The sequence below is a fragment of the Harpia harpyja genome, chromosome 12 (genome assembly GCF_026419915.1).
Source record: "Harpia harpyja isolate bHarHar1 chromosome 12, bHarHar1 primary haplotype, whole genome shotgun sequence".
NCBI lineage: Eukaryota > Metazoa > Chordata > Aves > Accipitriformes > Accipitridae > Harpia > Harpia harpyja.
Window position 1 is genome coordinate 21,284,719 of NC_068951.1, and position 14,886 is coordinate 21,299,604.

General features: G+C 37.5%; 1 protein-coding gene across 14 annotated transcripts in view; it reads right to left on the reverse strand.

Annotated features, from left to right (window-relative positions):
- Positions 1-8,078: 8,078 nt before the first annotated feature.
- Positions 8,079-14,886, reverse strand: part of PER2 (period circadian regulator 2) — a 51,715-nt gene continuing 44,907 nt past the window's right edge. For 13 of the 14 annotated variants that reach the window (XM_052802968.1, XM_052802974.1, XM_052802970.1 and 10 more), the window contains 4 exons: positions 14,210-14,408; positions 13,481-13,673; positions 11,677-11,827; positions 8,079-10,557 (listed from right to left, as the gene is read on the reverse strand). In XM_052802968.1, the coding sequence (XP_052658928.1) occupies positions 10,408-10,557; positions 11,677-11,827; positions 13,481-13,673; positions 14,210-14,408 (693 nt within the window). In that variant the 3' untranslated portion in view covers positions 8,079-10,407. The remainder of the gene's footprint in view (positions 10,558-11,676; positions 11,828-13,480; positions 13,674-14,209; positions 14,409-14,886) is intronic. The other variant, XM_052802975.1, reaches the window with a different exon arrangement.

The following is a 14,886-nucleotide window of genomic DNA, read 5'->3' on the forward strand; positions in this document are numbered from 1 at the left end:
GAGACTCAGATATTGAGTGAAACACTAAGGTTTTCCATAAATAGCAAGCATTGATGTATCTAGAGTGAATGACAGATGCATATGCCCTATCTTCTTGCTTTATTTGGTCACCCAAACAGGTTTTTTTAAGTTCCATCCAGCCCTGAACACTTCAGAGACAAGTTCTCCTTGGCCAGCCTAGCAATGACCACTCTGACTCAGCCACACACATGCATGTTAAATTAATAGAGGTGAATGACATAGCCCAGATGGGAAATGAAATATGCAAACAAACAAATAAAATCAGTGTCGTGTAAAATACAGATCAGGAAAGAAAAGTTACATGCATTCAAGCATTTTATTGGTTTGGTTGTGGGTTTTTTGTTCTTCCCATTTTGCTCCCAAACAGCATGCTTCCAACCATACTGCCTGCCTACTTTGGGAAAACGGATCCTTGCAGTGCTAGCAATACCAAGGGAATTCTCAAGTATTACCTCCCTCCTTGAATACATCAGATACCACACCAAGTACTTTTAAATCCTGTATACACAAAGAGGTTGACTCTTTAGTCTGGTAATCCTACTGTTGGTTACTTTTACAATACAGCATATACAGACAGTCACCACATAATCATTCAACACATTCAATCACCTTTAACAAAGAGGTCCTTGCCACAAGAAAACAGTGATGGTTGGCCAAGGAAGAAGTAAGGGATTTAGCTGTGGATCCCAATTCCTTTCACCAATTCTAAGAAAACCTATCAGTTTGTGGGGACGTCTCCAGCTAAGTGTGTTGCCTTCACCTTTCCTTCCTTTCTTATTGAAGAGAAACCAAAACAAAACTGTTGCTCACAATACACTCCTCCTAGAAATGTAGCAGAATCCTACAATTTAATGGGGAGGATTCGGCTCTCTGGCCCAAATTAGAAGTTTTTGACACCTGGTCCTTTCCGTTGCTGAAACGCGAATGTTCAGCCTCGCTCCATTTCCTGTTAGAATCCCGCTAGTGGGCAGAGAAATCAGGACTGCTGGAAAAGAGTCGGGGAGCCTACCTGGTGCCACTGGTTTGTTTTCCATAGTGCTTGTAACCATGGCATCTGAGCAGTGAGAAATAAAAAACACACACCTTCAAAAGCGGAAGGGCTTCTACTTCCCCTGTCCTTCCCCCAAAACAAAAGAGTATCATTTTTTACTTGTTTTCTACTTACTGGTTTTGGTTTTAGAGAACATTTAATATTAAGAAACTGTTTAGACAAAGTTATACATTGCTCTGAATAAAACCATACATGGATTCAAATGGCCCAATTACTTATTTGGGGTTTGGTTTTCAAAGACACCAAAATCTGAAATGTCTAGACACATAATTTTGATTTGACTCTGTTTCTAAATGTTACTTCAGAGTTCAGATCTGTACCAAGACACTGACAATTCGGGAATGTAGCTTAGCAGAGAACCCAGGTGAACACAGCCCTTCATGGGGTTGGGTTCTGCAGCTGTAGCTTCTTTTGCCAAAAGCTCTAAACATCACTTTTTCTCCCCCCCCCCCCCCGCCTTTTTTTTTTTCCTCTTCTTTTTGTCTAGACATGGGGCAGTTCCAACCTTCCCTGTTTTGACAACTTTCTCATTTGTTGTGGTCACAGCCCATGGAGGCACACAGATTTAAAAGGAACTGTGCGTTCCTTTTGTGTCTGTATTTTAACAACTCCCTGTCTCCATTCAACTGAACTATTCCTCAAGGTCCAAATATCAACATGACTCAAGAGACATTCATCTTCATCTCTTAAATTCTCTGACAAGGAGCCACTACATCTCACCCAAAGAAAGATAAAATTGTGTTTTGCTGTTGATAAAACTATTTTTAAAAAGGTAGTGTTAAGTGATTTCAAAGAGGAGGCAGTGCCCTTTGGGACTGTGCTATTATCCTCTTCCTGCAATTCTTTCATGAAAGTCACAAACCAAAGTGCAACAACCCAAATGTTTCCAGAGCAGCAAACTGTCACCTTCTCTATATAAGCCCAGGTGTTACAGTTTGACCCTAGTCTTCTCTAACAGGCTTAGAGGTATGGAACACAAAATGCTTGGAAGGCTGTGGATACATTTAATTACAGCAATTTACTCACAGTAGGTTTTGGCAATCAACTTCACATCACTACTATGTGTGTTGATGAAGTCTGCAAAGTTTGGGGAATGCTGTTAGCCTCCATCCTCCTGCGAATGCTCCTGCAGAACAAATACAGATTTCTCTCTCTCACACTCTCCTCTCAATTGAAAAACAAGTTTTATATCTGAAAGTTTTGAAAGCCTTCTTTGGAAATGCTTGAATAAGCAAGGTAGACTGTATAAATCAACTAGGTGATAAATACCATCTCCATTTATAGACCCTTCTTAAAACACATTAGAAACACAGTGCTGCACTTCCTGGACCCAATTTACTGCTGGCTCATTCAGGCACATGGAGGATTTACATTACGGTGGCCAAGATATCCCGACCTTCCTCTGCATTACTTCAGTTTGTCCCCTCGGAAGGCACTATGGGCAGTGTCACTGTTCAACAACTTCCTGAGCATTTGGACCCTTTGATCCTGTCACATTCAGAAAGACTCTACCTGTAAAGCCACTGCTGTCAGCATAATGAGTAAAAGTTAACACCATAAACCTCACAGGCCTATGAACACTAAATTAGGTGACAAAGGCAGTCATATATCACTTCAAGGAACTAATTCTGTCAGTAAGTGAAATCTGTAAAACCATTTAGAGTATGTAATCTGGTTCAATTTATATCACTGCTGTGAAATTGATTCAAGACTATAAACGGTTTACTCAAATTAGGATATAGGCACCTTTATTTTGCTTAGCTGTTAGCTAACAGACTATCAGAAAAATTTAAAAAACAAAACAAAACAAAAAAACCCACAAAAGCAAAACAGATTTTCCTCAAAAATCCAAACCAGAAATCCCCCAAAATTCTATTCTTTAAAATTAAGATTTAAGCATCACCTCATAATGGCAGAGTACATAGAGGGAAGGGATTTTAGGTGGACTGGTAGGACTAATAAAACAATGTTGTACGTAAGTGCTTTCATAATCAGGTCTTTATAGCCGATCTCATTTACATTCACTGCTCATGTAATATAAGGTAATTATTATTAAAAGAATATTAAATACACTGCCTGACTACATCCAAAGCTTTAGGAGCCTCCATTCAAAGTAGTTTGGTAACCATCTTTTCTTATATGCATAGCTAAAGACAATGCGAGAATTTCCGAGTTCTTCACATGATGTGAGAATCCTTCATTGTTGCCATGTGATTTTGGCAGTTACAAATTTCAACACAACTGTAAAATATATACATTTATATTTGGATTTGTCTCTGAAAGGAGGGGAGGCAAAAGAACTTCAAGGCAACCAACAGGGAACAAAAGTCTTCCAGCCTGCAGCAGCAGGCAGGGAGGTGGAGTTTAGGAAGAGGCATGCATCTTCTAGAAATCAGATCTGAACAGAAGGCACTCCTCCCCATCCTCCCCTTCCCTCCCGGCCCTGCACTGAGCAGCTGGGACAAAGTCTTCACTATTCACAGGCAGGCAGCAGCTCTTCAGAACACAAAAAAGGACGGGCTTGTAAAGACAACTGCATATAGACCCTGGAAACAACTCCCGAACGCCACATTCTTCACATTGTCACTCCTTTCTGCGTTGTGTCACACCATATGGTTTTTTAAATGCACTGCTTTTAGCCCCAGGCTGGTAACTGAGTCTCTGTATGAGGGCCTGAAGGCACAGGCAGAGCAGCCCTGGAGCTTGCAGGGAGCTCAGTCTGAGGGCCAGGGCTGTTACCGAGCCTTCCACGCCACTCTGGAGATCATCCTGCAGCCAGGGGGGTTTCAGGTCATTCTTGGGTTTTCCATGCCCTGATGCAGACACATACTGTTTTCTTCAATTCCATTATTTCCTGGAGGTTTGTGTTTTGGTTTGGTTTTTTTGGTTTTTTTTTTTTTAGTAAATTAAAACCTCATTTAGCCCAAACAGGAAGAGAAACAATTCTAGCAGACAGTTATTACATTGCACAATAAAAGAATACAATACAGTTCACTTAAAATACCATCCGATACTAAACTAAACTGGTTGGTATAGTAAATTACACACGTTCTGTCACTGCAAGAGAAAAATAAAAAGATGTTGTTTTATTTCTTAGAATTCTGTTTTGCTGCAGAAACAAAATACATATTTCAGGACTCTAGAAGCAACAGTACCTCCATGTTGCAGCTACTGCCATTCCTAATTACTTAGCACAAAGAAGTTGGTCTGCAACCTAATTAACCGTTTTCATCATAAACCTCTGATCTTACCAAATTTAGAAATGCAACTGAACCATGAAAAAACAGTTTTCCACAATACAGGAAGACAGATTTGTCAGTATTCAAAATTCAGACTGGATGCTAGGGGAGATGGGAGAAGTTTATCAACACAAGAACAAGAAAAGCACTGAACCCAATTTATGTATTGGCTTCAGTCTTTATAGGTTCCAGTAATTTTGTACATGCTCCCAACAAAAATGCAAACACTTAAAAGCTAGAGAGATGCAGTCAGCAGGAGCACAAGTCACAGCATACAGAATGGACAGATGGTTCAGATTAAATCATTAGTATAAATGCCTGTGTACAACCCACACCATGGATGTGGTTCTTACCTAGGGAGTTGAAGGAACTGAGTCTGTCTCAACAGGGCTCTGCAGAACTGAGCCACACCAGTCCCAGTGCTCATTTAAATGGGAGCAGAGGTAAGCACAGGCCACCCAACCCTTCTTCGGCTTCCTGCAGCTAAGAAAATTAAAGATTAAAGCCAACTAGAGAAATGCATTTCCTAAATTTATCCAGCACTTGCATGATTGGGTTCCTGGGTTTTCTGGTTTCTAGGTCTGGTTTTCTTTTGTTTCCCCTATGCAAAAAGGCATAGGAAATTTCAAAGGGACTCAGCTGGTGACAACAGAAGGGAAAGCAGTAGACCTTACCTTAAACAAGCAATGGCCAAACATGTTTTAAAAAAAAAAAAAAAAAGTACAGCCAATACTTTCTTGGACAGAAGTAGAATTTTTGAAGTTGACAGTGCAACAGTAACACAAGCAATTTACTTAGACCATTGTAATAATTTAAAGTGGGTAATAAATATATTCTATCTTATTGTTTTAATACACAGACTACAGAAACACACCTTGACAAATCCTGGAATACCAGGAAATTCTAATCCATCCTCAGATTTGTCTCCTTTTGTCTAGTTAAAAGAACAAATGAAGTGCAAAGTAGTATGGCCCTCTAAGGCTGATGGTGTAACAGCTCCCCACCAAGCTATCTACCCAAGCTGTGGCAGGTGCTTGAGAACTGTCTCACTACTAATTTCCCCATTCTGTATTACACAGAAATCATTGTACCCATCAATGGAAACGCATCACAGCTATGCCACAGCACCTGCTCATCTTGGTTAATCCAGTGCTGACAACAGTTGGGGGTTTTTGGTGGTGGGGTTTTTTTTTGTTTGTTTGTTTTTACAGGTGTAAACACATGTCCTGTGAGTAACACTAGAAGCAAAGGGTCTTCCACCTGAACTGCTCTTTCATCGTGCCTCAGGACATTGGACCTCTTTCACAATGTGCTCTTTAGCTAAAAAAGCATTTTCTTTATTAGTGAATAGCAACTGTTTTCATACTTTCATACTGTCCACTAAGGTTAAACAGTATTCATGCACTGCCACAGCAGGTTCTTTTTGTCTGCAACTACTAGATATAATCCAGAGCCAGAAATACTGTAGAATGAAACCCCATCACGCACACTCCTATTGCACATGGCAGCCTGATGTAACTCCAATTTTTTTCCAGCAGATGCCAAGAGAAATACCCATGATAAAGAATTCAGTTGTCTCAGTTTCTACCGAGTCTTATACTTCTTTTCCACTTACGAGGCCTGGCAGAAGTTGGGTTTTGGTTTTGGTTTTTTTGCCTTTTTTGGGGGGTGGGGTGGTGGTTTTGGTTTTTTTTTGTTCTGGCTTGGTTTTTTTGAAGTTGCACCAGTGAAGCCCACTGACAAAGTTGTTATACACCTTGTATACCACCCCTAAAAATACTGTCCTCTTCCAAAGCCCCAAGTAAAAGGAGCTGATAAGCTGTTCATTACCTCGTTCAATAAATCAAATATATTTCTCAAGCTCCTAACCACTAGTGAGCAAGTAAACACTGGAATTTCTGGAAGTTACACCTACAAACATTATTCTCCTTTTAACTCATCTGTTTGTCACTTTGCCAGAAGCATGCAAGTTATTTCACCGTGTTGAGTCAGAGGCTTATCAATGCCTTATGTTCTTTCCACCCTTGCTAAAGGGACAGAAGAACAACCGAGGATCTTAATTCTCAGTAAGACCTTTTTTTTTCCCCACTCCAAATAAGTGGACTAAAATCTGATGCTTTTCAGTAGTCTGTTTCCCTTTCCCAAGCACAAGGCTTGTATTTGCATTCACTACCATTGGGCTAACAGCCCTTCATTATGAATTTTCCTCATCTTATCTGAAATTCAAGACACAGATCTTTCCCTTTACATTAAATAATGTCATAGCAAACTCAATAGCCCCAAAATACAAGCAGCTGAATAGAGGAAAAACAGGGGTAGCAAAACTGCCAAATATAATCATAGGACACCAGTGACGCCTAGGGGCTACTGAGGTGGGAGAAGCTCTCTCTAACAAAAGACTGCTCCCAACAGTTCTGGCATGTAAAGCAAGCCATTATCTTTGAGAGCTGACAGAAGGCACATCACCAAGGAGGAGTATGTGAATACCTGAAACCACATTTAACTTGTACTCTTATTACATTTATGATTGCAAAAAGTTACCAGAAGCAGAAATAACTGTGACACATTACCTGGTAATTTATTGCATCAGCAGCACTTTAGTTCCCCCCACGTTATATATCAGTTGTCAAAACTCACATCCAAATGCTAGCACAATACCTTCTCTACTGAGTTGCACAGATAGCCTGTATATGTGCATGACACTCCGATTTGTAGTTCTGTCAACTGCTTCATCAATACATCTCTCCTCTGCATGTTTAGCTAAGCAAGGAACCAAGGTGCTGTTAGGACAAAAGTGTTTTCAGACTTCACAAACACAGAACTGCTCATGTATTTAGGGTCAATTCAGAAGACTTCAAAGGAGCTTGGATGATGTGTTGAACAAGCATGCTTTAAAATGCACGTCTTGACAACAGAGTGCACAATACTACAATTCTACCCTTGGTGTGAAGGCAATTTACCTGTGCGGTGAACTGTTTTGTGGTACAGAAACACCTTGATTTTGCAGCTCACAGAAATATCTGGGTCCCTCATGACCAAACTACAGTTTGCACTAGCTTGTTCTGTTTTAAAAAACCCACAAACCTCTCAAAACAGAGTCATGGAAAAAAAGATCTAAGAGGGTCTCATAACCTGAGTACCTCCTAAACTGGAGGGGCGGTCCAAAGTAGCATCCCACACCCACTAAACTACATCACTGCTCAAAGTGATAAAATAGAAATCTTAAAGCCTCCCCACTTTCTCCACTCATCAGAGTATAAAACAAGAATATCAACAGGGAAGCGTACTAGCTTGATGAGTTTCAACAATCTTCAGAAGACATGACACTTCACACGACGACAGAAGACTAATAATCACTGTACAAAACAAATTCAAGGAGCATAACTGGAATTCTTCACCTCTAAGCTACCAGTATAAAACCACAAAGGGCTGCAGGAGAAAAGGTACCCATAGCTGACATTAAACAAAGCAAAAAGGACAATGTGTCTTCTGATGGTTTTGAACAACAAACAGAGAACCCAGCTGCATACGCTCTTCCAGGCAATACATTTATACATGTTTTCTGAATGGCTAGTCAACATAAAGCTTCAATCTTCCATTTGACCACTAAACTGACAGGTCAGACAAGCTGGCAACAATTTTACTTCAGGACAGTAAGCCACAACTAACTTAACAGCTTGCAAGTTTTTCAGTTTCACATACTATCAGTAATGCATATATTTTTGCTTCTTACATGGAGTAGAAGGCTCAAGGAACAAAAAGGCAACTAAAAATATATCTGTTTTATTTACCAGTTTTCTAAAAAGCAAAGTCATAAAAATTAGTCACAAGTGGCAAAACCAAAATATATTGCACAGTGTACAGAAAACATTGTTGACATGTTGACAAAGTGTCATCACAAATAAGTCATCTTACAACAGTTTGGAAAAATTACAGCTTCAGAATCTTATCTATAAATGGAGGCATGTAGATTTAAAGTTACAGGAAAATATTTTAATACCACCCTGTAAATGCAAACACTTTAAGGATGCAAGATTAAGTCCATAAGTAAGCACATCCACAAAATGCTCTAAATATACTTTTCTCTTCCTTTCACTAAGTTATGGTTACAAGATGGTCACTGGGGAAAAAAAAAAAGGAAATGAGAATTAAAAAAAAACACACCAACAAAACAAAACCAGAAAAAAAAGCATGCTAAAGCAAAGAAGTTCAAAGTGGTTGAGGAGTCCCTGAAAATAATTTGTATAATTATGATGCACTCCTTTTATATAAAGCCTTTATTTTTCCCAAACCCTGGTCCAATTAAAATTATTTCTGTTTACATGTAAAAATGGAATATTTTTAATATGTTGGTATAGCTGCACTGTTCCATTTATGATTAAAACATTTAATACATTTGACTTGAACACCAACATTTTAAAATCTCTCATTCAGTTTATATTTACATATATTTAAGTTTGACCATGCTAAACTATTAAAGACAGGAATCAGATCTTGCTGGGTAGTGTTTCACACTACGTTCAAGATACTTATTTTTTAAACGGTTATTCTACTTGTTTCACAAGTTCACACACTCTGCTATCTGCAGAACCTGTCTCCAATGCAAATTTCCTCATGACACTGTCCAATTAATAACTAATTACTTTACACAAATTATTTCTTCCACTAAGCAAATACCAGTCACTTCTGCATGGTTTTGGTGGTGTCAGATCTAACTTCACATCCTCTTTATAGGCAAAGAGAAATATTTTTATAGAATTAAAATAACCTTAAATTTCAGTGAATAGAAATGTTATCCTAATAAAAAAGAAAATGCTTTCCATGAAAAATATTTTAAGACAAACATATCAAAGTTAATTGAATTTCTCCATACGTTTTTCACCCCAAGACCTACAACTGACATCTAGCAATACTGCAACTAACCAACTGTCCTTTAACTAACCAACATATTAAAGTTGCTCTTGTGTTCTCTTCCCACATCCAACATGTATAAACAGCACAAGAACATAAAGTACACATATTCAAGTCAATACAATCTCAGAGGCATTGAAATTAAATCCTTGACAGCAAAGGATTCCAGCCACGCTAAGTTTTAGACTATGCAATTCAAATATAGTGAAAGTCAATACTATTCTCAAAATCAATTATTTTTTATAAGATCTTCAAATGACAAGAAGTGTCTAATCCTTTCTTGCCACGTACAAGTTTGATATTTGTTTAGCCACACAGGAAAAACTGATGGCCAACCTCCTGACAGAACAAATCAGAAATAAAGGTTAAAGTCATACCAAGCTTTGTCTAACAGTCACTGGAGCATACACAGTCATCCTCCGTGGTCTTAGTTTTTTAAATCTTTAAGCATGAAGATTTCTTGTGTATAAATTCTCATAAATGATGCTTCAAGGTAGTAAACAGTTCATAGTATTGCAGTGTCCATTTAAATAAAAGGCTACAAAGTTGTCAGCACTCATCTATACCTTCTTACACATTCACATAAGTATTTTAACCAAAGACCACCTAACAAAATCAGTTCAACATTTCTTAGAGAAAAAAGGTTCCTACATTCAAAACTATAGGAAAAAAAGAAGATGGGATCAGCTGGTATGAGAAGGGCAAGTGTGAATTTATTTGCTTGAAGGTTATTTCTTCTACTATGCTGGACCACTTCAAATAATAAGAACAATGCTAAAGAGCCACTAAGCAAAATTGCTAGAACAATTTATAACGCTGAATCATTACCAAAAGGAGACTTGAAGAACTGTCTGTACGTAAGGTGATTTTCAGTACTCATTAACCCACTCTACAAAAACCAGTAGGCATCAATGAACATTTCTATAGTTTATAAATACTTGAGGCATGTAAAAGTGCAAAATAGGAGTCTTTCTTTTTTAAAGAAAAGCTACACCATCTTCAACAATGTCCTTACTGGGAAGAGATTGCCACCATTTAAAAAGAGATTCATTCACAAATGACTCTTCTAAAGCAAGAAAAACACATTTGTTTTTATGAACTGGATTCGTCTTGCTGGATACAAGATTAAAACCTTTATGGATCATCACTGTAGTTTTGAAGCAGCTGTGAAAACAGGCTCAAAGGCTATGTTTGTTCTTCATTGACCTGACTCAGGGAAACCAAGTTGTTTTCCCCACTGTCTTCAATCATTTCATTAAGGTCCATTTCATGGATTTCTTCATCATATGATGTATAAAAATTGCTTTGTATATTGTCCTCACAAAAAATACATTCCTAAAAAATATTATAGAATAATATTTTATTAATATAATAATTAAATTAAAAATTAATTAAAATAATATAGAAATAATATTATTATTTGTAAGTCAAATTAAAAAAAAGCTTTTCCAAACAACAGCCTATTAGCATGCCATCTCCGATTCCAAGGGAACCTTTACATTTGTGCTGCAACTACCAGATATATTCCATTCCCCAACTTTCCCCCACACAATCATTGTATAATGAGCAGTAAATCAATACAAGTACTTGAGAACTCTACTGGAAGCAGTTATGTCATAGATAATTTTTAATGCTGACATTTTACATGCACTTCCAATCACCTTTTCTTCCATTTGGTTGCTAACCCTGCAGTAATATGTTCAAGTCAGTTGCAATACTTAAAGAGACTGAAGCAACTGCACACTAACACAAATTGGATGCTATAATATTAACGTGTCAGTAATGTTAACATCAGGATTAGGATTCCACTGCAATTCTGTTACACTGACTTTTGAAATACTCATGTGCAAAGAGAGCCCCTGCATTTGATAACTTATGTGCAAAACAGCTACAAATGATGGAAAGCTTAGGGAAAAGAGAATGCCATCAGGCATTTGTGAGTGAATAAGTAAAATACACAGACAACAAATAAAACTGCAAGGATGCTTTGTTTTGGTTTGGTTTCTTTTTTGCTTTTCAAGCCATTAATCCACTTATAGAATCAAGGCAAGAGATGATCCTGCATGAGAAGTCTGATAGAAAAAAGGAACAGGGTGCTCCCATTATTTTTGTACTTTCTAGAAAGCAATGGGCATAAATTTCTGCACAAAAAATAGAGATTTTTATGTAGTGAAGTTTCTGGCTCTGTTGATAAAGGATTTCAAACAGATACACAGAAATTTAAAAACAGGAAGGAAATTCTTATACTGTATTCACCACTAACTCTCCCATTGGAAAGAAGACTTATGGTAAATTAAATCAAGCCAGAAACAACTGCATGGACATTTGAATTAATTTTTTCTCTGCATAACTGACCAAGCTTTCATAGCAACAGGAATGTAAGAGTCTAACATAAGCAGCTAATAATTTAAGTACTGTTATACATGCAAAAGTAACTAACTCATTTACACTTACAGAATTAGCAACAGTTTTTGGCAGTCCACCTTGCTGGATCCATGGATGAACTTCAATAAGCTCTCTTTTTTGTTCTTCTGTAAATTTTGGCTGTAGTTTCTGCATTTGCTTTAATTTCTGCTTATCTTCTTTTAAAACTGTTTCCAAATCTCTAAAATAAAATGTATTTAGAAATTGAGCTTCAACAGTTTCTGGGCTTTATGCCTATATAAGGTTACACAGTCAAATACTAACATTTTTAAAGACTGTTTTTGTCTGGAATGTTAAGCTTACACATCTTATATTGGAAGAAAATTAAGTGTGGTTATTTCAGCAGCTTTTTGCATTTACAGACAACTTCAATGCATCTCTGCTGGCTCACTGTCTTTTCAAGTCCCATCAGTGAAAACACTTTTCTTAGAACTATTCAGGCAGCACCACTGGTGAAATCACCAAGAACGCCAGTTTTCCTCTGCTGCTGCTGCAGTAAGTTCCAAGTTCCCCTTCACTGGGAGGACAACCCAAACCAGACACTAGATGCACATACGAGATACTAAAGCAGAAGTAGTAAGGTGTGTTTAAGAAGGTCATCATGAATGGATTAAACTTCAGGACTGAGAGGGAGAGATTTAGAAAACACTGCTCTATTTCAGCAGCCAAAGTTCCCTCTCCCCACAATGCCCCACCTTGATTCAGAAACTTTAAAAAAAATCCACACCACACCAAACATTTACAAGCTGTATACCTCTGTAAAAGATCACAATAGAAAGCAAGTTCCAAGAAACCCAGTACTATATCTGTTCCTTACAGCACACCGAAGAACAGGTTGGCTTTACACTTCTCGGGCATCACGCTCTGACCGCAAGCTTAACTCTTCTTAACACAAAATCCTGTTTTCTACTATGTTCTCCTTGGCAGGCTTTGCTACTCTTACAGTCTACTGGAATTCCCATCTATAGTTGTCAACACTTCAGGCTACAAAAAACCTAAGAAATGCCAAGGTATTTTTAAATCTAGGGAAAAATTCTAAAGTTCTTACAATGTATTCTATATTTTTTCCCCCATCATCCCGGTGCTGCTGTATTTTGAAAGCTTGTTTTCCCTCCCTTTCAAAAGACTTGTCTTTACTGAAACTTTCTATTCCTTTCAAAATACCATTCACTGCTCCTAAAAAAAAAATCTTGCTTATATTTCTTAATCTGCAGACTTGTCATGCCCTCTCCCCCTCTATCTGCTCTTTGCTATTGAAGAAGGGAATTTTTTTTTTTTTGTAAATAAAGTTTTTTCTAGCAGAAACTTTAGGATTTTTACCTTTTACTTCCTTGTCCTATTTGAATGGGAATTTAGGGAGAAGAACGAACATGTGGAACTTAACAACCCAGGGATAAAAACCACAAGGCAGAGAAAGCAGCGTGCCCCTGAATGTGGCATCTCAAGGACAACAGCCGGGGAGTACAGTTTTTCCATGCTACAGACCACCATTAGATCTAAGCATACTTGACAGGATCTATTAACCAGACTACAAGGATTTCCAGCCAAGTAGTTACAAATCACTAACTGTAAAACAACTTCAAAAACTACACACAGCTAATTTCAACTAGGGTAATTGATACAGGTAAGCCTAATCAAATAATTTTTACTTTTTGAGAACTTCTTGTGTAGTACACAAAAGATAAAGGAAGCAAGAATTCTTCTTGACACCGAGCTACACATTAAAACCAATTTACTTCTCTTGAGGCAGAGATTCGTATGTATCTTTACTTCTGTATACCCTGCTCACCGCAACATACATACAGTTCATGAAGGACTATGACATTGGAATTACCGTGAAGGTATCTGGTAAGTCATCATAACAGTGTCATCTGTGTTTGCCATCAAAAGCCATATAGGATCCTGAAGGACATATTTAATGAAGTGCTCACTTTCTTCCATTTCTGCCTTCATTTTGGTTTTATGATGATTTTCTGAGGAATCAATACTCCCGAAGTATTTGCTGGTATGACTAGTTTCACTACTACCTTTAAAAAGAAATTTAAAGTTTCATTATAAATTTTCAAATACATAGAGTATCTGAATGCTTTTGAAAATAGAGAAGATTAAAGAGAACTGAAAGTATAAATAAACCACTATTTTATTTCATTTTTTAAGCAGAGTGAACTTCCACTCCTAAGTAACTGTATTATATTTTTAAAACTCAAATTCTCAAGCTAAGTCTCCATTAAATTTCAACAGAATAATTAGCTTAAAATTAAAACTTAAATTAAAAACTCTGAAATGAAATATGAAGGAATACAGTATTTTCTCTTCATTATTCTGTCATACCTACTATACCTTAATGGCTATTGTACGTACACTTAAAAAAGACTCTATACTGTAAATCAAGCACAATAGAAAAAATTTCATGTTATATAATCATTATTAAAAAGAAAGCAAGAATAAACTATGCAATGAGGATTAAAGACAATAAAGATTTTTACATAAAGCACTTGATGTTCAAGTGGTGTTTGCAATACCTCACACTCCATCTCTTCTAAAATGCTAAGAGAGTACTCACTGCCAGTGTTACCTGTTCTGCTGCCTGACATGCCACAGCCATTGGATCCAGACCCCAGAGACTCAGCGGCTGCAGATACACCACTCCCCGAAGAAGCTGAACCAGTGCCTGAACATGCATCTTCTTGAAGTAAAATATCAAGCAGGACACTGGACATGGAGAGTGCATCACTATTTTGAGCATCCATTGGAGATTCAACCTAGTAATAAGAAGGGGATGGAGAAAAAATAAAATGAAAAAACCCAAAAGCAAACCCAAAAGACAAGGCTATTTAGTATTAATCCATTTCACTTTATATACTAATATGTTTACACAGTTATTCAAAGACAGAGAACCACCCATAACACAAGACAAGACCAACTGAGGAATAATGAAGTGGACTGATAGGCAGGCAAGTGGTCCTTCAGCGAGATTGAGATTTCAATTCAATTCCTCTTTAAAAATTTAAAGATACAGTTTAGTGAGGAAATAAGGAAGGCATTTGCTATTCAGTTTTGACAGCTCCTACTGTCCTGGACAAGTCAGAATTTACCCAAGCCACCTAAGACACACTAGCAGCTGCTCCTACTATAATCTACCTCAAAGAGATTTGGATCAACTGTCCATCACTGTTACTACTCTCAATGCATGATGAGAAGGAAGAAGGTGTTCCCAGATGCAAGCTTCCTAGGCAAGAT